Source organism: Gobius niger (genome assembly GCF_951799975.1).
Source record: "Gobius niger genome assembly, chromosome: 24".
Lineage (NCBI taxonomy): Eukaryota > Metazoa > Chordata > Actinopteri > Gobiiformes > Gobiidae > Gobius > Gobius niger.
The window spans coordinates 10,585,280-10,609,655 of NC_136875.1; the positions used below are offsets into that span (position 1 = coordinate 10,585,280).

Below are 24,376 nucleotides of genomic sequence, written 5' to 3' on the forward strand. Positions count from 1 at the left end.
CCCTGCACAGCATTAAACCTGGATCACAGCTCCAAAGTCTATAAACCTTTTAGTTAAATCTACAACAACAGAAATTCTAAATGTATACTGTGTGAACTCAGCTCCATCTAATTCATGGCTTGTGCATCCTCGGCTTAATTTTAGCCCCTGAGGCGGCTCGAGGACAAGGTTTTAATTCACAGGGGTGTCATTAGGGGGTGTCGGAGATACCAGCTGTTTAAGAATCGAGAATAAATCGAACGCAAAATTAAAGCAGCGTCCGGGAAACTACATGAAAGTGCTCCGGATTGGTTTCCCCCATTATGTAAACTGTTGTTCCCAGGAGCTTCTGTAATTTCACTGCCGCGTGAGCTGGAAGGAATCACTTTGCATGTGTCTACAAATGACGTGAGGCTCTAAGCTGGATGGGGCCAAAACTATTAGCAGATTAGGCATTATGAAAGAGAGCACTTTTCATAACTATCAGGGAGCGACAGGACAGATTTACAAATGCCTGCTTTTGTTGTCCGTTTGGTGACGTGTCCAACTTCTGCTATAATTATATGGTCCTGAATGAATGCCTGCATATAAACTCCAGTTCCTCTTTGAGATAGACGCGCATTGTTTGAAGTGCTGGTTCCAGTCAGAGTAATAACAGTGTGGATTGTGGAGATACTACTACAAATCAGCTACATAACTATCCACTGTCACAACAATTTACTGCAATGTGCTTTTCTTTCCTCTTCTAATACTCTACCAATACACCAATCACCACTTTCAACGCTTTTTTCCCTTGTTGTAAAAGATGTTATTGACAGACAGTATGGCGGAAAAAATGTGGTAAAGATTAGGTTTACACGATTGCCAGAAATAGGCATTTTTATCTCAGTCATCCTGTGTTTTCCCGGAACATGAATGTGTAAAACTAAAGGAAATAGTGGTAGGACCCTTTAATTGACTGTGCATAACTCATAACAACAACGCTGTCCAAGAAATGACTTCCTGTTTTGCTCCATCTCGCCAAAATAAAAGCACACAGCTCGTCTCATTGATTAGTTCAGCAGGTACTTGCAACATTACAAGAATATAATTGAATACACACATTTTAAGTGTTTTGTCTGTTAATAGTTAGGCAGAAAGAAAGTTGAACTAATGAACTGCTGAACTAATGAATAAGGTGTTATGTTATGTTATGTTCAGAGCAATGGGCGAGGATCGCTCTTCTCTATGGTCCTTATGGCGAGGAGCTGACATTGCTGCACCACCCCCCTCGTGGCCAGGGGCGACTCCAAGAGACACTTGGAGGCATTGATTCTAATGAGACTTCAAACGCCCCAAAAACGGCCCTGGCTCCAAAGAGTTTTTCTTTTTCTAAAAATTGTAGTGACCCATGTGACCACGCTGGGGTGGGTAAAATATTTGGAAGCATTTTCAGTGCATTGACTGGCTTCCTGACTTTTTGCCCTTTTAAAGAGGGGGTATCATGCTTTTTTCAATCACATAGCACCAGTCTATAGCTCACTACAATGATGACCAAACCTTCTGTTGGTCTGTAAATGCAGTAAATTAGAATAACTGCCTTGTATAAAATGTCTCTCTCAAAATGGCTGTAGTGAATGTCTTGAAATAGGCCTCTGTCTCTTTAAGAACCTCTGACCCTTTCCGACACGCCCCCTCCACACGCTGTCTGTGGCATCAGTGGGGAGGGGGTTCTGCTGAGGAGCAGTGGTTGGTTACTCGGCTGGTGACGAAAGCGCGGAGGCGTCTCCAGGAGGTGGGGGCGTTCCTAGGAGGACTCAGGCAAACCTATCCCTAAAATGGCCGCCATCAGAGTTTTTACAGATTACTCAAAAATACGTGAATGTGCCAAGGCAACACTTCAGGCATGTTTTTAATGAGGGAATGACATAATAACATGATGTAAAGCTTGATAAAGTCGATTTTGCATAATACCCCCCCTTAAGGAACGTAAGAGGAGATAGAGCGGGACCCTTTACAATGAATGGGGCTGAATGAAACCCGCTTATCTTTATTATATTATATCTATGGTACAGAGTCAATTGTTTGTAAACATTAGCTTAGGTAAACATTAGCTTAGGTAAACATTAGCTTAGGGAAGCTAGATACCTGTATATATCAACTGTTGTCATAGTAACGATGAACAAATGTCTAACTGTTGGAAATATCAGATGAATCTTATTTTATCGTCTGAAATGTCATTCCTCTTGTTCTTGCACCTTAAGCCACAGGACAACAGGACCACATTTTGTAGTTGTAGTTTTACACTTATAATCACTAGTTTTAGTTTAATCTTATTTTCCTTGATCACTTCCTGCCTCCAGCTGATGTCAATGATGATGATGTAAGCAGTGAAAAAGGGTCTGTCAAATGTATTTATTTTCTCTCTCAGCCAGGGGCGGACTGGCCATATGTCCATTCTGGAAGAGCACAGAAGGGCCACTGGCTCTAGGGCCACCGGTCCCGCCTCAACCGAGCTTTACCCAAATCTAAAAGCTAAAAAGAAAAGCATCAAAATAGCGACAAAAAAAGAAGATGAAAAGAAATCAAAAATGTGCCGGAAAAGCATTAAAAAAAAGGGACAAAAAATGTGATGAAAAGTCAACAAAAACACGACAACAAAGCAACGAAAAGGCCACAAAAACGTGACAGAAGCATAACAAAAAAATGTGACAAAAATTTGACAATTTTTTTTTTTTTAAATGACAGAAATTTTACAAAAATGTGACAAAAATTCTACAAAAAAAATGACAAAAATTCAACAAAAAATGACAAAAAATCAACAAAAAAATGACAAAAATGTGACAAAAATTCAACAAAAAAATGACAAAAATTCAACAAAAATGTGACAAAAATTCAACAAAAATGTGACAAAAATTCAACAAGAAAATGACAAAAATGTGACACAAATTCAACAAAAATTCAACAAAAATTGACAAAAATTCAACAAAAAAATTACAAAAATTCAACAAAAAGTGACAAAAAATCAACAAAAAAATGACAAAAATTCAACAAAAATGTGACAAAAATTCTACCAAAAAAATGACAAAAATTCAACAAAAATGTGACAAAAATTCAACAAAAAAAGACAAAAATCAAACAAAAATGTGACAAAAATTCAACAATAAAAATGACAAAAATTCAACAAAAAAATGACAAAAAATCAACAAAAAAAAGACAAAAATTCAACAAAAAAATTACAAAATTTCAACAAAAAGTGACAAAAATTCAGCAAAAATGTGACAAAAATTCAACAAAAAGCCACAAAAAGTAATGAAGAAACAACAAAACTATGACAAAAAATGCGGTGACAAAAAGTTGCAATAGTTTATAGGTCTCGGCTTTCAAATGAGCCGTTACATTGTTGCTCTCCAGCCGAGAAGCTTTTAGATTTGGGTAAAGCCGAACTGGAGAAAATGCGCTCCGTTAAGGCGGCTGTTAATTTTGGCCAGGCTGGTCAGAGTCCAGGGCTGTTTTTCAGTCCCAGTCCGCCCCTGCTCTCAGCCGCCCGGTAACGGACCGCTTATAGCCTGATTCTGGGCCACGACCCACAGGTTAGGAACCCCTGTTTTAAGCAACTTTTTTACCCAACTGAACCTCACTCAAGTACAAACTGTATTTCACAACTGTGCCATTGTGTCTGTTAATCCATAAAAATGCAGCAGAAAGAAGCTGTTGAGCCGTATCCAGTTCCTCTGGCCTCTCTCGCTCCCCTGTGTCTGCTGTCATCGTGCTTAGAGCAGGTAAATCCAGAGGAAATGGTTTCTCCAGACTTCCATCTGCAGCGTTGGCTCCTCCCAAACTCCGCTGCTCAAATTCCAGCCCACCTCTGTGGACGCCGCTCCTGCCTCTGCCTCTAAAACCCCTCTGTCATCTCCACAGAGCCCCTCTCTCCGCGCTCGGGACGTCCCAACATGAGATCCGTACTGCTGGTGCTGACGCTGGCCTGCCTCGCCGCCGCTCAACACCAGGCTCTGATAGACTACCTGGAGAGACGGCTGCAGACCATAGAGGTAAGACCCCGCCGGGAGCTCCGTCCGGGCCAGGTCTCGGGTCGGGAGCTGCGGTCCCCTTTGGTCCCAGGACTCCAGACAGCACAGGACCAATCAAACCCAGATGTGGAGGATGTTGGAGAATTTGCTGGAAAGTGCTGCAGTCGTAAAACAGTCTTGTAAATGTTCGCAGATTATGATGTGGGATTAGCTGATAAATGATGGGAAGAGTAATAAAACATTTGTTCAGCGTATTTCACACACTTTTTCACTCTATTTTACAGAAAAACAGTCTGTTTGTAATTTTAGGAAACTGAAATGAGCTGTATTTTGCTAATTTGGGTCAAATGTGAAGGTGGATATGTTAGATATTTGGTGACAGTGGCTTAGTGACAGTATTGTCTCGTAATAAAAGACAATAGCCACTGTTCAAATGTTGGAAGCCCATTCATGTGTCCAGCTGTGTGAAGGTGGGCACGAGGAAATGATTTGTGATGCTCTTTTAGTCAGTCACTTTAGTCTAGCAGCGAAATGAAGAGTTTTCATGTTTTTCTTATTCATTGACTTCTATAAAGTAGCAATTATTGGAAAACAAGTAGAAAAAGGTGACTTTTATATAATTGTTGAATTATTAAAGGGGGCTTTTTATGCAAAATCCCCTTTTTAGAGCTTTTTACCATGTGACAATGTTATCTCGTCAAAATAACAGACCAGAAGTTGTGTTTCGAGCCGCCAGCGCATCTTTGAGCATTTTTCGGATCTTCTCCAGTGTCTATTCCTAACACTGCACTACAACAAGTCAATATCAAGCATTGGCTTAAATGACTTGAATTGAGGAAATGTATCTTGTTTTGAGCGGTTTTCACTCATTTAGACACTTTTCCTGATCGGACCGAGTTTACTTTGCTTGTTTGAGGACATTTCAGACCAGTTCTAAGGTAAATCTCGCTTGAAATAAGAAAGTAAAATTGCCAATGAGACAAGACCAATTTTCTTACCCCATTGGCAAAGAAAATGACCTGAAATAAGGACAAAATGTATCAAAACAAGTCAGAAACATCTCAGAACAAGTGAAATAATCTAGAACTTCTTAACTAGTCAAAACAACTAAAATTTGGATTATTATGCTCAAATTGAGATGTTTATACTGATCTAGTTAAATACTTTTTGCAGTGTGCAGCGGCAGCAGCTCCAAAAAGCTCATCCTGAGGTTCCACGTTTTTTTTTTCCTCTCACCAATCTGTCTCTTGCTAAATCTTCTCATCGCGAAGTGAAAACATTCGCCATAGCTTCGCTACTCGCTACTCTCTCTCTCTCTCTCTCTTTTTTTTTTTTTTTTTCACAAATTAGAACTGTATGGCCCTCATGTACAGTATGGCTACCCAGAAACATTCATTGAAATCCTACCTCATCAAATAAGGAAGTTAAATAATAAAATATGTAAAACCAGATAACACAGTCTTTTTTAATCCCGGTGCTAAATCAGTCTAACCTGGTACATATGCTTTAATGTGTTAATACTTAAGCTATTGATGAGTTAAAAGGTGTTTTTCTGACATCTATCACAGGGCAGTGTACAGTAGAGCTGCTGTCATGAGCTCAGTGTTCAGACTTGTTCCCGCAGAATAATCTCCAAATAACTGTCATTCTTCACGGATCATCGCTGCACAATATGTTTTTACTGCTCAGGAACAGGGTTGAGAGGTCTGAGCTCCCACCGAGACACGCAGACTTTGAAGTTTGTAAAAAACAAACAAATACAAAGCCCGGAGAGGAGTGTGGCAATGCCGTAGACCAGCCCTTGTTTTTAGGGCGCGTTAAGATGCAGAGAGTGGGGTTTGATTTTTGTCCTCACGTCTGGGCCCCGGTGCTTTTGGGGATCCGGGAAGTACAGTCCCTTCTCATTATGTGCTGTCTATTTAGCGTCTGATTACAGTTATCCAACGGAGTCTCCTCAGTCATTTTCCCCTCGCGCTCAAAAGAGATCACATTACAATGATTCATCAAAACAGTTTTCAGTTTGACGACAGCAGCTTTTTTTTTTTTTTTTTTCCCCGAGCAAATCTACTACAACACTTGATTCAGGCCTAAATGAAAATCAGCTGTTTGGGAGATGACTATACCGACAGTGCTGGAAGTTGATTTTCAAACGGTGGCATGTGTACACACTTACTGTTTTAAAATGGCATTACAAGATTAAAACCTAAGTTAATAATAATAATAATCGTAATATTTATTTATTCACGGCTGGCATCCCATGGAACAGCAACACGTACATCAACACAACAGCTTTTGGAGGCCTTCCCTGTACGCACACGCAAGCTCTAGTCAGGCTAGTTTTTAACCCAGAAATCAAATCCAGGGCTTTCTATTTGTAAGAGGAGATATTTATTATTATATTATATTTAATGTCCCTCCCGTTGCTGATTTCACTAAACCAGAATCTTCGGTACCATCACTTTGACCAATGAGACGAGTTCTCCTGTGAACTGCCTTGTCATGTCTGATCAGGAAGGAGGGGGCTTAAAGGAATAGGCCGCCGTTTTTACATACTGAGATATGTTCTTACCTTAGCTTTGACGAGTTCTTTAGGACCTGTCTGATCTTCACCCGTGCCTTCAGTCACGTAAACACAGCGCAGACGGCGTTAGCATTTAGCCTCTCCCTCTCTCCACTATAGCTCCAAAACAGGTCAAGATAGAAGCTACCAAGCTCTTCCACGTTTTCCCTATATAAGTTAGCTCGCTGGAACTCCATCCTCCCATGCTCAGACTTTGTTTACGAGGAGCGCTGCAGCGTCGAAGTCAGAAGCCTCAAGCCTGTCAATCACAGACCCAGGCCCCTCCCACCACTCACCCCTCCCGCGTGCCCCTTAGTCCTCCAGGCAACACCCCCTTTCTGTTGAGATTTTCAAATCTGAGGCTCTGAGGCTGAGGCTCTGGAAGGAGGGGTTAGTAGCTCTTTAAATATGGTTACGTGAAGTGTTCCACTACAAGGTATAATTACACAAAATTAAACAATGTGGATTTTCTAAGCGAGGAGTAGTTTGGCATCCGCACAGTAAAGTGAAGATTACTGCGCGGATTTCGAACTACTCCTGGTATTATTACGCCTTACAATATAGTTCCCCCTTTTATCCGCTTAGAAAATCCACATTGTTTAATTTTGTGTAATTATACTTTGTAGTGTAATACTTCCCGTAACCATATTTAAATAGGGAAAACGTGGAAGAGCTTGGTAGCTTCTATCTTGACCTTGAGCTATAGAGGAGAGGGGGAGAGGCTAAATGCTAACGCCGTCTGCGCTGTGTTTACGTGACTGAAGGCACGGGGGAAGATCAGACAGGTCCTAAAGAACTCGTCAAAGCTAAGGCAAGAACATATCTCAGTATGTAAAAATGGTGGCCTATTCCTTTAATCGTTTGTTTTTGTCTCAATCCTCATTTTGCAAACTAGGTGTAGCTTTCAAGTAATAAAATTATAATAATAATGCTATAATAATAGTAATACTTACTCAGGTAAAGGTAAGCATTATCACAGAAATGTAATTGTTTTTGCATAAATGTCTGTTTTTTTGGTTTGTTTTCGTGTTGACGTAACAGACAGAACAGGAAAATACAGCAAAGGTCTGATATTTTCAAAGAATAGCCCAGTAAACAAAGTCATTATTATGAAAAGATGAGAGAGAGATTTATAAAAGTTAAAATTGATCAAACTTTATTCAAATGAGAGTAGTGATGCTTCAAAACAAGTGGAAGTAGTTATTTGAAAAAGTTACTGTACTGTACTAACCCTGATTCATCCACCATTACCGAATACATAGTGAAGTAAATTGTATGTATGAGTGGAAACCCTTGACCCCCTGCCCTCTCCTGTGTCTGTCCCAGGAGCGTATCTCGCTGTGGCAGGAGCAGACGGCGCGTTACGCCTCTGAGCTCCGGGACCTGAAGCAGCAGATGGTGTCCCAGCTGGAGGCCCTGGACAAAGAGAAGGAGGTGCTGCGGGTGAGCCTGGACTCTGTGGGGACCAGGGTGGACCGAGTGGAGCGAGAGCTGGACTACCTGGAGACTCAGACCGGGGCCCAGCCTTGCGTCGACGTGGACGACAAACTCATCGAGCAGCAGGTGTCTCTGGTGCAGGAGAAGCAGAAGAGCAAGTACTACCAGCTCTCAGGTGGGACATCAGGAACCTTTTAGCACCTCAAGGATCCTGCCATCAGTTTTACAGTGATCAACATCATTATAATCAACTTTTATTTGAGAGTAATAATGAAGTACAGCTCAGGTTCAATCGGGAATAATTCCAAGTACCACCTGCTAAGTGTCCGCTAAGGCTAAGCTACACTTTGTGCTTCTGCTTGAGGGAAATGTTGACCCATAGTTCAATGTCAGGACCAGTAGGTGACCTCAGGGACTCTTCTCCAGATCTGAGCCAGGAACATTTAGCACCTATTTCAAGGCAAGGCAAGGCAAGGCAAGTTTATTTGTAGAGCACAATTCATAGGCAAGGCAATTCAAAGTGCTTCACAGTTGCATAAATACAAGAAAACAAATAGAATCAATAAAACATCAACATAAAATTAATCAATTACAGTAAAAGTCAAGAGTGCAGATAAAATACTCTCAGTCATATGCGTCGGTAAAAAGAACTGTTTTTAGCCTGGATTTGAACATTGTCAGAGTTGAGGCCTGTCTCACATCCTCATGAAGACTGTTCCAGATTTTAGCTGCATGAAACTGAAACGCAGCCTCACCGTGTTTATTATTGACTCTGGGAACCACCAGGAGGCCCCTCCCTGAAGTTCTCAGGGCCCGAGATGGTTCATACGGCTGTAACATGTCAGAGATGTACTTCGGCGCTAAACCATGAAAAGACTTGTACACGAGCAGAGCTGTTTTAAAGTCTATTCTCTGAGCGACAGGAAGCCAGTGCAGAGACCGGAGCACTGGACTAATATGGTCGTATTTCCTGGTTCTTGTCAGGACTCGAGCAGCAGCGTTCTGGATGTACTGTAGCTGTCTGATAGCTTGTTTAGAGAGGCCAGTGAGCAGCCGTTACAGTCGTCTAACCTGCTGGAGACAAATGCATGGATAAGTCTCTAAGTCTGGTTTTGACACTATTCCTCTGATCTTAGCAATGTTTTTCAGATGGTAAAAAGCTGCTGATGTTATTGCTTTGATGTGGCTGTTTAAGTTCAGGTCTGAGTCCATGATCACTCCTAGATTTCTAACCTGATTTTTTGGTTTTAGAGAGAGAGACTCAAGGTGACTGATGACACTTTGTCTTTGTGCCTGTGGGCCAAAAACAATGATCTCAGTTTTGTCTGCATTTAGCTGGAGAAAGTTGTTTTGCATCCACATTTAGCAGGAGGATAAGTAAGTGTTCAGATAGCATCTTTCTGCTGCCAAATGTTTGGTCTATTTCCAGTAGGCTTCACAAAGCCAAAGCAGCCGGTTCTGCTTATACTACAAAGCCAAGACTCTGATTCAGTGCCGACTGTCTGCGTAGACCAACATCCAATAGGAACTGCTCATTCATTTCACTAACCATGACTCCTGCTCTCCCCAGACTGCAGTGACATGATCTCCAGCATCAAAGCCATGAAGATCCTGAAGCACGTGGGCGGATCTAAAGGCGTCTGGACCAAAGACACGGGAGCAAACTCTGGTCAAGTCTACATCTTCAACGGCACCACCGAAGACACTATTTACGAGTTTGCTTCTGTGCAAGACTTCACCCGCTCCACTGGCCTGACCTTGTCCAAAAAGCTCAAACTCCCCATGGCTTTCCAAGGAGCCGGCCAAGTCGTTTACAACCATTTCGCCTACTACGTCAGCCAATCCGAAGACGCTAAAATCGTGAAGTTCGATTTGAGCAACAACACGATCACAGACAGCGCCATTTTGCCTTTTGAAGAATACGTCCCGGTGTATACCTTAAACTCGGACACGCTAATCGACTTGGCGGTGGACGAAGAGGGACTTTGGGCGATCTACGCGACGAAACAAAGCGATCGGTACATTTCTTTGGCCAAAATGGACGCCAAATCCCTGGACATCGAGCAAATGTGGGACACAAATTGCCCGAGAGATAACGCAGAAGCGGGATTCGTGATTTGCGGAACCCTCTACGTGGTGTACAACACGAAGCAGCCGGGACGATCCAGGGTGCAGTGCGTGTTCGACGTCAATGGGATGATAAGCAGCGATGAGGCACCTCTGGTCTATTTCCCCAAAAGGTACGGGGCGCACGCCAGCCTCAAGTACAACCCAAAGGAGGCGCTGCTGTACGCGTGGGACGATGGCTATCAGATCCTCTACAAACTGGTCATGAAGAAGAAACTGGAGATATTAGAGTAGATTAGTTAGTGAAACAGACAATTTTGGTAACCATTGCACAGTTTATAGGTTTTATAGGTCATATTCCACCATATAGATACAGACGGTATCTCTGGAATCACCCATATATGGTCATTTTTAAAAACAGATAAGAGGGAAAACAATTTTGAAAAAATGTATATTTTCTCTTATAGAGTTCGGGAATGTGACGTCATATCGCTAAGCATCATGGGATTAGCAGCAATTGTAAACTAATGGAGATTTTAGAAGTTCAAATACTGGAGTTATTGTTCACATTAAAACACTTGGACACCACAGAGAGTTAGATGTATTTACCAGCAGAAACTCTGCAGCTAACAGAGCTGATCCACGGTTATTTTCTCCACTTTATAAACTGTTTTTAGCTAATGTTGGTCAATGGAAATATATGCTAACAGCTGCAAAGATGGCCGATCTCCATGGTAACTGTAGACTTTCCCGAACTCTATTATTCAAAAACGACTGTAACAAATGCTAAAATATGAACATAGTTTCTACTAAATAATGATACAAAGACATGGGGAGGAGCAAAGTGGTTCAACAGCCCATAAATACATGAATAACAGAGAATGCTAACTTGATGCTACATGTTAGCATCGGGCTAATGCTAACGGTTAGCTCGCGCTAGCTACAACTGCCGTTTTTTCACTTCTACTGAACAATCTGCTGTGAGAAAATATCCATATGGGCCTGATTTACACTTGACTTTATTTGTATGTGATAAATAAGTTGATATTCCACCAGAAAATGGCAAAAAAGAGTGGAAAATTGTGTTTCTCTAAAGATTCTATTTCCCCCCTCGGCGAAGCCACGCCCCCTTCTATGACGAGATGCCGTCTGTATCTATACTGACCTTTGAACAAATTAGAAAACTCATAATAACCCTTTTGTATGCTGTAAACCGTACGAAACAGAAATAGAAAATCTTGTATGAAATTGTTTTCGATTTGGATGATATCTGCCCGACCAATGAAAAAAGTCGCCACAAAAAAGGTCACACTTTCTACTACTCCGTTTGAACGCCTTTATCTTTGATTACAGCACACATTTGCACATTGTTTCAGTAAGCTTCAGCAGTCTCAAAATAATCCAGTCCATTCATTTTTCGCCAAGATCTTGTATTGATGATGGGAGAGCGTGACCACTGTGACCAAAGCATTCTCCAGCACAGCACAGAGATTCCCAATGGGGTTAAGATCTGGACTCTGTGGAGGCCAATCCATGTGTGAGAATGACGTCTCGTGCTCCCTGAACCACTCTTTCATGTCATCTTGGAAAAGGAAATCCACTGATGCAATAACCTGGTCCTTCAGGATGTTCAGCTGATCTCATTCTTTGGGCACAGAGCGATTCTGAACCTAAACCTGACCTGCAGCCACCCCAGATCAGAACAGTTATAACCACACTGCAAAAAGTATTGAACTAGATCAGTATAAACATCTCAATTTGAGCATAATAATCAAAATTTTACTTGTTTTGACTAGTTAAGAAGTTGTTGGGCATTTGTCCTAGATTATTTCACTTGTTCTGAGATGTTTCTGACTCGTTTCGATACATTTCGTCCTTATTTCAGGTCATTTTCTTTGCCAATGGGGTCAGAAAATTGGTCTTATCTCATTGGCAGTTTTACTCTCTTATTTCAAGCGAGATTTACCTTAGAACTGGTCTAAAATGTCCTCAAACAAGCAAAGTAAACTTGGTCCGATCAGCAAAAGTGTCTAAATTAGTGAAAACCGCTCAAAACAAGATACATTTCCTCAATTCAAGTCATTTAAGCCAATGCTTGATATTTACTTTTTGTAGTGCAAGTGGTGACTTTCTTTTTGGTCAGGCAGTTGGATGATACAGAGCTAAATCTTTAATAAAACTGCTTTAGATTTAGTGATATTATGAATTTATCAAACCATATAGATTAGTTTCCCTGTTTTAATGTTTCTGAAAAGTGTTTTATATTGTAAACTATGAGTGACTCTCTTTGAATGAAGTGCTTCTCTGAGCTGCAGCAGTAGCTAGCTGGCTAGCACCATGACCTGTACGACAAAGCACAAATGTGTGAATAATTCATGTAGATGTATTGGAAATGTATTGAAATAGCTACTGTATTTGATATAGGAGTCCAATAAATAAAATATAAATGAGATTGAATGGTATATATCTCTATTCATCTTTTCAATGTCTTCAGCTTCGTAGCTCATAGTGTCTCCTTGTGTTACTTCAGATGACGGCTGAAACATGTAGATTTCAACAGTCCTAGACCAAATTAAAGGAATAGGCCACTGTTTTTACATACTGAGATATGTTCTTACCTTAGCTTTGACGAGTTCTTTAGGACCTGTCTGATCTTCACCCGTGCCTTCAGTCACGTAAACACAGCGCAGACGGCGTTAGCATTTAGCCTCTCCCTCTCTCCTCTATAGCTCCAAAACGGGTCAAGATAGAAGCTACCAAGCTCTTCCACGCTTTCCCTATTTAAATATGGTTACGTGAAGTGTAACACTACAAAGTATAATTACACAAAATTAAACAATGTGGATTTTCTAAGCGGCTAAAGGGGGGACTATATTGTAAGGCGTAATAATACCAGGAGTAGTTCGAAATCTTCACTTTACTGTGCGGATGCCAAATTACTCCTGGTATTATTACGCCTTACAATATAGTTCCCCCTTTTATCCGCTTGGAAAATCCACATCGTTTAATTTTGTGTCGCTAATTATACTTATATACATAACCATATTTAAATAGGGAAAACGTGGAAGAGCTTGGTAGCTTCTATCTTGACCTGTTTTGGAGCTATAGAGAGAGGGAGAGGCTAAATGCTAACGCCGTCTGCGCTGTGTTTACGTGACTGAAGGCACGGGTGAAGATCAGACAGGTCCTAAAGAACTTGTCAAAGCTAAGGTAAGAACATATCTCAGTATGTAAAAACGGTGGCCTATTCCTTTAACATAGAAATTTATACTAGTTTTCAATGTCTTTTTCTGAATGGTTTCTGGGCTTGCTAATGAAAGTAAATTGCCTTTATGTGCAGTTCTTTCGCTGGATGCCCTTCCTGCTGCTGTTTTGGACTCTCTGTGTTCATGCCTGACAGTTTTGAGCCACTTAATGCAGTTGGAAAAAAAAAATCGAGTTACTAAGACATTTACCGCACAGTGAACCGTTATTTAAACAAGTTTATTTTTTTTTCAAACTGTAAATAACATTTATAAAACTGTTAAAATTATTGAGCAAGAACTTCAGAACTTCAGCTCCAGTAAAATCTTGAATCACTTCAGGAACGTCTGAAAGTCACAAGTATGTACAAAGAGAAAAGGCTGGAAAATGACGCAACGGCACAAGGCGCTGCCAGGAAACAGCCGGAGTCGGGACAAACTATAAAATGTGCCACTTCGAAAAAACCTTCACACAGTACGTTTCATTTATGTCAAGCATTTAAATATTTGAAAACACCTTTTATTTATTCTTTAAAGCGGGGGCTCTTCAAACCAAGAAAACACTTCAGAAATAAATGGACTAATCTTCCTCTGATGCTTCTTCCTCTTCTTCCTTCTTTTCCTCTCTTTACGCTGATATTAGAGAAGAAATTGTCAAAGGATATTCCGATATTTCAGGTCACAACTATAAACTATGTTCTGGCTGGGTCCAAACAACATGTTCTGAAAGCAGATCCAAACAAAATGAGGTTTTGCTTTTGACTTTTTCAGGTTTATGGCGCTCCTTTTGATATTTGCACTATCCCTGAACCTTTGCTAACCAACACCTACACTGAGAAATCTGAACTTATTAGGACTTAATTTACACCACAAACTCCCCACTTAACCACTATCAAAAGATGGCACTCTGAGGTAAAATTTAAACATTGTTACAAATATTCGCAAAACTGGCAAGATGTTCGGTCCAAATCCACCAAAAAGCGACCGCCGGGAGTCCCATTGTTTTGGTCCAGTCTTATAATAAAAAGGATCTTATGTTACAAAAGTGGTCCGTAGTTTGCGCAAACGTTGGGGTTGAAGCTCATGGGTCCAGTTCAGAGTCTGAGGTGAGGGACGGGCATCGTGACGTCTCTGAAAAACCTATGAACCAGGGCGTTCTTTGCAGATATCCTCTTGTTGGGGTCGTAAGTCAGCATTTCCTAGAAAGCAATACGAGTAATAGTTAAATACGCTAAATTATGAGAGTCTTTATAGAAAGTCCTCCACCTTTTAAAGGGGGGGTATTATGCTAAATGGACTTTTTCAAGCTTTACATCATGTTATTATGTCATTCCCTCATTAAAAACATGCCTGAAGTGTTGCCTTGGCACATTCACATATTTTTGAGTAATCTGTAAAAACTCTGATGGCGGCCATTTTAGGGATAGGTTTGCCTGAGTCCTCCTAGGAACGCCCCCACCTCCTGGAGACGCCTCCGAGCTTTTGTCACCAGCCCGAGTAACCAACCACTGCTCCTCAGCAGAACCCCCTCCCCACTGATGCCACAGACAGCGTGTGGAGGGGGCGTGTCGGAAAGGGTCAGAGGTTCTTAAAGGAATAGACCACCGTTTTTACATACTGAGACATGTTCTTACCTTAGCTTTGACGAGTTCTTTAGGACCTGTCTGATCTTCACCCGTGCCTTCAGTCATGTAAACACAGCACAGACGGCGTTAGCATTTAGCCTCTCCCCCTCTCCTCTATAGCTCCAAAACAGGTCAAGATAGAAGCTACCAAGCTCTTCCACGTTTTCCCTATTTAAATATGGTTACGTGAAGTGTTCCACTACAAAGTATAATTACACAAAATTAAACAATGTGGATTTTCTAAGCGGATAAAAGGGGGAACTATATTGTAAGGTGTAATAATACCAGGAGTAGTTCGAAATCCGCGCAGTAATCTTCACTTTACTGCGCAGTAATCTTCACTTTACTGTGCGGATGCCAAATTACTCCTGGTATTATTACGCCTTACAATATAGTTCCCCCTTTTATCTGCTTAGAAAATCCACATTGTTTAATTTTGTGTAATTATACTTTGTAGTGGAACACTTCACATAACCATATTTAAATAGGGAAAACGTGGTAGAGCTTGGTAGCTTCTATCTTGACCTGTTTTGGAGCTATAGAGGAGAGAGGGAGAGGCTAAATGCTAACGCCGTCTGTGCTGTGTTTACATGACTGAAGGCACGGGTGAAGATCAGACAGGTCCTAAAGAACTCGTCAAAGCTAAGGTAAGAACATATCTCAGTATGTAAAAACGGTGGCCTATTCCTTTAAAGAGACAGAGGCCTATTTCAAGACATTCACAACAGCCATTTTGAAAGAGCAATTTTATACAAGGCAGTTATTCTAATTTACTGCATTTACAGACCAACAGAAGGTTCGGTCATCATTGTAGTGTGATATAGACTGGTGCTATGTGATTGAAAAAAGCATAATACCCCCTCTTTAAGAAATTAATGCACCAATTATGAACTTACTCCGAGCAGTTCCCTTCCGTCCTCGTCGAGCAGAGGCACTACTTTGGTCAGTTCCTGTCGCGCCCATTTGGGGAACGAGGGCTTGTAATCGGGCATCGATGTCACGCCGGGCCACACCACCTCGTCCGGCGTCCCCAAAGTGCGGAAGATCCGGAACAGCTGGTCGATCTCCGAGTCTCCGGGAAACAAGGCCCTCCGTGTGATCTGAAGAGGCAAAGAGAGGAGGTCAAGGATAGTGAATATTCAATTATGACGGAAAGATAGAAAGAGTTGTGTTGTTTACCATTTCAGCGAAGATACAGCCCAGGCTCCAGATGTCCACAGCGGTGGAGTAGTACTTACAGCCGAGAAGGATCTCAGGAGCTCTGTACCACAGGGTCACCACCTGAGGCAGGACAGAGACCATAGACTGTAAAAATAATGGACGTCTTATGCTCACTCCTCCCCGTTTACCAAAATGACCACGGCCGTGGGGGAATTCATGGCGGATTTACAGACTCCTCCTCCCCAGCTCTGACGAAGCCTGTGCCTAATAAGGACATACGGGCGGGATTTTCACCGTAGACTCGGCCCTTGCGTGACGTGTAGGAGGTGAATCGGACAAATATTATTGTTTTAGAGATATTTATTACTCTAAAACCTTATTAACTTCTTGCTGTAGATTACTGATGTAAATATGAGGGGAAAATGTATTACAAGTCATTTATGTTTTCACATAAAAATAAGGCATTTTATACATATAAATTGCCAAAATTCACATTATTTTGAGTGTCAAATTCTACAAAATTTTCTTTTTCTTTTTCAGAAGGGATTTTGCATCTTTAGTTTTTGAATAATTAATTTAAAAGTGTGGGGGGAAAAAATCTTAATCACAAAAGTGTAAAGAAAACCTAATTTTGAGAAAGTGGGACATTAGCAGGGGCGGACTGGCCATATGTCCATTCCGGAAGAGCACAGAAGGGCCACTGGCAGTAGGGCCACCGGTCTGGCCCCTCACTTTACCTTACCCTTACCCCGGGTGAAACCGAGCTTTACCCAAATCTAAAAGCTTAAAAGAAAAGCATCCAAAACAAAAATGTGCTGGAAAAGCAACAAAAAAGTGACAAAAACACAACAAAATGTGACGAAAATTATAAGACAATGTCTTCCTCATGCTCCTATTCAGCATTGAATACTTTGCTGTTGCTCTTGTTGTTATTATTGTGTCTGTAATAACGCCATGGCTGAATAAAACATTTGAACTGAACTGAAAATGGAAAAAAAATAAAAATCTAAAATAAAATAAAAAACGTGACGACAAAGCAATGAAAAAAGCGGTGGAAAAAAACAACAAAAACATGACCAAAAAACCCTGAAAAAGAAGTGACGAAAACACGCCAAAAAGCCACAAAAAAGTAATGAAAAAGCAACAAAAAGCAACAAAAACAAACAACAACAAACAAAAATGGAGCGACAACGTGACAAAAAGTTACCATCACTTTTCTAGATTTGAGCTTTCAAATGAGGCATTACAGTGTTGCTCTCCAGGCAAGAAGCTTTTAGATTTGGGTAAAGCCGAACTGGAGAAAATGCTCTCGGTTAAGGCGGGGGTCAGAGGTTAACATATGTATTTGTGGAAGTGTCGCATTTACGCTAAGATTTCCAACATTGATCACCTGATATGTCTTACTTCAAATAGTTCAAATCAGAACTTTTGAAAAGGAGCTTGTCTTCTCTCGGCCACTCTCACCTCGTGTGTGTACGTGCGCACGGGGACCCCGAAGGCTCGCGCCAAACCGAAATCGGCCAGTTTGATCTCCCCCTGAGCGTTGATGAGCAGGTTCTGAGGCTTCAGGTCTCTGTGCAGGACGCGGTGGGAGTGGCAGAAGGCCAGGCCCTGCAGAAGCTGGAACAGGTAGCTCTGAAACACAAAACACAGGGCAAGGTTATAAAAAGGAATCTGTGTCCCCCAAAAATAACCCAAAATCACACTAATATGAGAGTTGTTTGCTATGTATCACGCAGTCTATCTCACCTTCACTAGTGGCAGGGGGATCCCGTTCACTGAGGAGGAGTCCATGAACTTCTTCAGATCCTGGTGAAGAAACTCAAACACCAGGTACAGCTTGTTCTCTGTGTGAATCACATCTCGGAGCCTGAAAGAGAGCAACAAAAAGAGCATAGGATTTGAGAACAGACAGTCAGTCTCACGTACACAACAAGAAGAGAGAGAGATAAAAGAACTAGTGATGTGCTGATCGTGTCGAGGTGTTCGAAACAAAAGCGACAGTGACATTTTGTGCGTTTGGGTTGGACATAAACAAAGTAACACAAGCATATTTTCCATCACAACTCTATAAATTCGCAAATTTAGTCTTTCAGTCCAAGGCCGTGGGAACCCAGGGTGCTGAGGGCGCTACAGCACCCCCTGGTGGATCGTCTATGCATTACAAGCAATATTAACCTCTTAACTCCCGCCGGAACCGAGAGCATTTTCTCCAGTTCAGCTTTACCCAAATCCTGTAGGCCAGTGTAACGCCTCATTTGAAAGCGAAGATCTACAAAACTCATCTAAATGGATCTTTTTCCTCACGTCATCAGAATTTTTTTTCCTTTTTTTTGAGGGGGGTATTCAACTAATTTTTGTAAATTTATTGTAATTTTTTTTGTCTTTTTTTGTCATTTTTTTTTTCTTTTTTTTTGTCTTTTTTGTCATTTTTTTTGTCCTTTTTGGTCAATTTTTTTTCTCATTTTTTTTCTTTTTTTGTCACATCTTCATCGTTTTCGTCTCAGTTCTTTTGCTATTTTCACACCTTTTTTTCCAGAAGCTTTTGGATTGGGGTAAAGCCAATCTGGAGAAAATGTGCTCGGTTCAGGTGGGAGTTAAGGGGTTAAATAAATAGGAAATAAGCAAAGAAATAGTGTTTTGGGGGGGCAATCTTGTCTCTCAGCAACCCCTAGCCAAAACATCTTCCCACGGCCCTGTTTCAGTGCCACCATTTATTGTAAGCACTCAGCATGTTAGCCTATACATGCGGACCTGTCCCTTTTGAAATCCAGATTAAAGACTCATCTTTTCAAACTTGCTTTTAATACCTAGGCTTCAATGCTTCATGGGGCTTCATCTTGCCATCACTAACAAGTACACTTACTTGACAATATTTGGGTGGCTGAGCTCTTTGAGGAGAGAGATTTCTCTGATGGCGGTGCTTGGGACGCCCTCGGTTTCCCTAAAAGACAGAAAAAGCATGAATTATTATGAACAATATTCCAATAAGCAGGTTTATAGAAATAACAGGCAGACATAGAGGTTTAGGCCTGTATCAAAACTGAGTAAACTTTTAGAAATGTAACCTGTGAGCTAAATGAACAAGCAGAAGTTGCCATGGAAACACGTCTCAAGAAGCCTGATATTATGTTGCATGATCAAAACAAAGCTACTATTGTGCAATTGAAATGTTACACCCAGTAAAAAAAACAACAACATGAGACTCCTCTACTTAACCTCTTAACCCCCGCCTTAACTGAGCACTTTTTCTCCAGTTTTACCCAAATCTAAAAGCCTCTTGACTGGAGAGTTCACAGCCTACAGGCAGGGGCGGACTGACCATATGTCCATTCTGGAAGAGCACAGAAGGGCCACTGGCTCTAGGGCCACCGGTCTGGCCCCTGACTTTACCTTACCCTTACCTCCCGCCGAAACCGAGCTTTACCCAAATCTAAAAGCTTAACCTCTTAACTCCCGCCTGAACCGAGAGGATCTTTTTCCTCACGTCATCAGATTTTTTTTCCATCATTTTTTTGTTGGGTATTCAACTCATTTTTGTAACTCATTTTTTGGGTCATTTTTGGTCATTTTTTTGGTAATTTTTTGGTCAATTTTTTATACAATTTTTGTCACATTTCTGTATTTTTTTGTTATTTCTTTTGTCATTTTTTTTTGTCATTTTTGTGACACTTTTGCCACTTTTTCATCCATTTTTCGTCACTTTTTTGTCAAACTTTTCTCACTTTTTTGTCACATTTCCATCATTGTTTTCGTCTCAGTTTTGTCGCTATTTTCACACCTTTTTCCCAGAAGCTTTTGGATTGGGGTAAAGCCAAACTGGAGAAAATGTGCTCGGTTCAAGCGGGAGTTAAGGGGTTAAAAGAAAAGCATCCAAAAACAAAAAAGTCATGAAAAAGCAACAAAAACATGACAAAAATGTAGCAACAACGTGACAAAAAGTTACCATCACTTTTCTAGATTCTAGCTTTCAAATGAGGCGTTACAGTGTTGATCTCCAGTCAAGAAGCTTTTAGATTTGGGTAAAACCGAACTGAAGAAAATGCTCTCGGTTAAGGCGGGGGGTCAGAGGTTAACATATGTATTTGTGGAAGTGTCACATTTACGCTAATTTGGGCCAGGCTGACCAGAGTCCAGGGCTGTTTTTCGGTCCCAGTCCGCCCCTGGCTACAGACCAGTTTAACGCCTCATTTGAAAGCTAAGACCTACTAAACTGATATACACGGATTTTATTCCTTGCGTTGTTGCCATGTAGTCATTTTTTTAAAGTTACTTTTTCTCGTAACTTTTTTTTGTTTTTTTTTTAACGTTTTTTTGTTACGTTTTAGTCACTTTTTTGTTGTATTTTTGTGGCTTTTATTTGCTGTGTCTTCGTCAATTTCTTGTCATGTTTTTGTTGCTCTTTTAACTTTCTTTAAACGATTTTTTTTGTTGTTGCTTCGTTTCGATTTCCGTTTTTGTTGCTTTATTCAAGAAGCTTTTAGATTTGGGTAAAGCCAAACTGGAGAAAATGCACTCGGTTCAGGCGGGGGTTAAGAGGTTGACGTCGTCCTTTCACGTTTTTACGTTCCAAATATCGAAAAACGTAACTTACGTATCGAGCCTGATTTTCTTCAAAGCAACAGTTTCTCCCGTGACTTTATTCTTCGCTTTGTAAACCACTCCGTACGTGCCCTCTCCGATCTTTTCCACTTTCTGAAACGCATCCATTTGATCAAAATAAAACGTTTTTCTTTGTAGTTGGCAGCTGGTTTAGCCCCGACAAGAGCGTCTTTGTATGGAGCGATGCTAACGACAGAAGAGCGGCACTCGGGGCGTGGAAACGGAGCATAAAAATTAACTTATCCGCCACATTTCCGACTCGGTAACGCCGTAGAAAATAGTCCGTGGGTTAAACTCCCTTCACGGGGTGTTTTAAGAGCGTATCTCGTTTGTTTCTGGTGTTTTTTTTAGCCCGTAAAACAGCGCGGTGGACGCTCGTCTCCGGAGCCGACAACAACACACTGGTCTTTCCCGCGTTGCCATGGGGACGTGTGATTCATAGACCGAGGCAGCCCGCTGGAGGAGGGCGGGGAGCGTTTTTTAGCTCATTTAGAAGTGTTACAGCCTGTATATTCACAAAACGTTATCCAGGAAGAGTTACAAAGCGATGTGTATTTTTACATTTGTGGTTAAATGCGCGCAGAAGAGTCAGAATTAAAGCGAGAACAAGTTGATAGCTGTGTAGGAACACCGAGTGATGAAGACTACGAATGGAACGCACCTCTCACACATGTAGTGACGCTGTACGTAAACGACGTGAGAGAGGCGGAGCTTGTAGTCTTATGCTCTACCCGCAAGTTTATCAGCTAGTGGTGGAAAGTAACAAAGTACAAGTAAAAGGTACAGATTATAGGTACTTTTGCTTTTTTTTAAAGTACATTTTAAGATGAATACTGTTTACATTCAGTGTTAATTTCGTCAACTAAAATATTTAGTCTTGATTTTAGTCAAAGTGATATTTTTGACGACTAAAATTGGACTAAAACTAAATTAAACGTTTTTCATGAGACTAAAACTATGACTAAAATGTCCAGATATTTTAGTCGACTAAAATAAGACTAAATAAAAATGAATAGGAGAGACTAAAATCAGCCAAACTTCTATTGTCCGTCTGAAAAAGACTCAGATCATGTAAATTCACTGCCAAAGGATCAGCTCTGAGCTTTGTTCATGTGGAGCAGCTCCATGAAGTCGAGGACCTTGATTAAATATGATTATAATGAATTTTATAAATGCAAAGTCGACTAAATCAGTCTTAATTTTAGTCGACTAAAACTAGACTAAAATTGAAACGTTTTTTTAAAAACTAAATCTCAACTAAAACTAAATTAACACTGTTTACCATTTACTTAACTACATTTTAGACCCTGTATCTGAACTTTGTATTCCACTACTATTTTTAAATTAGGTTGGGAGAGGGGTGAATAGTCTGTGTCCAGGGTGAGAAGGGTCAGCTGTGATCCGACCCACACGCCTCCTGCAGAGGGAGTCAGGTACGCGGAGCTTGTACAGCTTGTCTCGTAGCAGTCCAGGGAGGCAGAGCTGAAGTCCACAAACAGGATCCTGACGTAGGTTCCTGAGGAGTCCAGACTTGTTGGCTCCGTAGGCAAACTGCAGTGGCTCCAGGAGGGGGACGGTGATGTCCTTGAGGTGTGGCAGGACCAAGAGCACAAAAAAAACATGTAAAACTGAGCAGATACTGCAAAACACAACAGGCGCTGAGAGACTGGGGTCCAGGGATTGTCCCAGGAACACCATGTATTTGACATCAACTCACAAGGTCTGTGATATTCTTACAGAGGTTTGAATTGGTGCCATAAATGTGGGTACTTCGTATAAAAATTTGAGAACTCTAGCTCAGTCTAGCTTCAGTGAGTTACAGGTGCTGAAGCAAAAAGTGTTATAACAATGCCCTGTCTCCCCTATACATATACATGTCCTGCTGTACAAATGTGCCTCCGTTACCTCAGGATTTTTTATTGTTTTATTAGCTCAATCCAAATACATTATAAATAATTTGGATGTTTAACAATATTTGTTGCACAGTGACTTTTCAGTTAGAGAAAGGGTTTGCCTTTGCAATTTTGTTTATGTTGATGAACTTTAATTAAATACAATGCATATATTTAAAATATATTTACATTTCACTTCACGTTGGTCTCAGTCCCTCTGCACAGCGTGGGGCCAGCTTCACGTTGGTCTCAGTCCCTCTGCACAGCCTGGGGCCAGCTTCACGTTGGTCTCAGTCCCTCTGCACAGCGTGGGGCCAGCTTCACGGTCTCAGTCCCTCTGCACAGCCTGGGGCCAGCTTCACTTTGGTCTCAGTCCCTCTCCACAGCGTGGGGCCAGCTTCACGTTGGTCTCAGTCCCTCTGCACAGCATGGGGCCAGCTTCACGGTCTCAGTCCCTCTGCACAGCCTGGGGCCAGCTTCACGTTGGTCTCAGTCCCTCTCCACAGCGTGGGGCCAGCTTCACGTTGGTCTCAGTCCCTCTGCACAGCCTGGGGCCAGCTTCACTTTGGTCTCAGTCCTTCTCCACAGCCTGGGGCCAGCTTCACTTTGGTCTCAGTCCCTCTGCACAGCGTGGGGCCAGCTTCACGTTGGTCTCAGTCCCTCTGCACAGCCTGGGGCCAGCTTCACGTTGGTCTCAGTCCCTCTGCACAGCCTGGGGCCAGCTTCACTTTGGTCTCAGTCCCTCTGCACAGCCTGGGGCCAGCTTCACGTTGGTCTCAGTCCCTCTCCACAGCATGGGGCCAGCTTCACGTTGGTCTCAGTCCCTCTGCACAGCCTGGGGCCAGCTTCACGTTGGTCTCAGTCCCTCTGCACAGCCTGGGGCCAGCTTCACTTTGGTCTCAGTCCCTCTGCACAGCCTGGGGCCAGCTTCACGTTGGTCTCAGTCCCTCTCCACAGCATGGGGCCAGCTTCACGTTGGTCTCAGTCCCTCTGCACAGCCTGGGGCCAGCTTCACGTTGGTCTCAGTCCCTCTGCACAGCCTGGGGCCAGCTTCACGTTGGTCTCAGTCCCTCTGCACAGCGTGGGGCCAGCTTCACGTTGGTCTCAGTCCCTCTACACAGCGTGGGGCCAGCTTCACGTTGGTCTCACTCAGTCCTCCACAGCCTGGGGCCAGCTTCACGTTGGTCTCAGTCCCTCTGCACAGCGTGGGGCCAGCTTCACGTTGGTCTCAGTCCCTCTACACAGCGTGGGGCCAGCTTCACGTTGGTCTCACTCAGTCCTCCACAGCCTGGGGCCAGCTTCACGTTGGTCTCAGTCCCTCTACACAGCACAGACAGGCGCCTCAGCTCTGCTCCCTCTAAAAGTGTGTGCACTGTGCAGCAAACAAAACGCCGCAAAAGTTGGATTTAAATTCCAATATCACCTCATTGTCACACAATGCCACGCAGATAAATGGTAAGGACTTTGTTTCTATCTTAAACAGTGTGCTTTGGAAAACAGTAGGTTTGTGACATTGTACTTCACACATGCATCTACATAGTCACAACATAGACTTGTTGCTCTGATTACGGAGCGACAAGCATTTGCAGTAACCCTGTATTACTCGCTTGACCAGCTTCTGCCATTGCCTTTTAATTCAAGGATCCTTTGGCAGAAGGCAAGTTCAAACATGAGCATAAAGGGCGTTAAGATTATACTTGGAGGAGGTCTTAATATTTTTGAGTCCTTTACAGTGCTCGTGGAGGTCATTGGAAAACACAGAGCTATATCTGGCTATAAGGTAAGTCCAATAAAAGTAGTA

General features: G+C 42.0%; 2 protein-coding genes across 3 annotated transcripts in view; one reads left to right on the forward strand and one right to left on the reverse strand.

Moving 5' to 3' along the window:
- The window catches only part of olfml3b (olfactomedin-like 3b), a 45,619-nt gene extending 35,266 nt beyond the window's left edge, over positions 1 to 10,353 (forward strand). Inside the window, exons 2-4 of one of the 2 annotated variants that reach the window (XM_079582329.1) lie at positions 3,882 to 4,010; positions 7,876 to 8,161; positions 9,557 to 10,353. In XM_079582329.1, coding sequence (XP_079438455.1) covers positions 3,882 to 4,010; positions 7,876 to 8,161; positions 9,557 to 10,347 — 1,206 coding nt within the window. In that variant the 3' untranslated portion in view covers positions 10,348 to 10,353. The remainder of the gene's footprint in view (positions 1 to 3,881; positions 4,011 to 7,875; positions 8,162 to 9,556) is intronic. The other variant, XM_079582330.1, reaches the window with a different exon arrangement.
- Positions 10,354 to 14,085: 3,732 nt separating this feature from the next.
- cdk2 (cyclin dependent kinase 2) lies at positions 14,086 to 21,056 on the reverse strand. The gene is made up of 7 exons (XM_079582339.1): positions 20,676 to 21,056; positions 18,948 to 19,025; positions 17,831 to 17,951; positions 17,546 to 17,716; positions 16,100 to 16,201; positions 15,817 to 16,020; positions 14,086 to 14,494 (listed from the first exon to the last, which is right to left on the reverse strand). The coding sequence occupies exons 1-7, from the start codon at positions 20,789 to 20,791 to the stop codon at positions 14,390 to 14,392; spliced, it is 897 nt and encodes a 298-aa protein (XP_079438465.1). The 5' UTR covers positions 20,792 to 21,056; the 3' UTR covers positions 14,086 to 14,389.
- Positions 21,057 to 24,376: the final 3,320 nt, after the last annotated feature.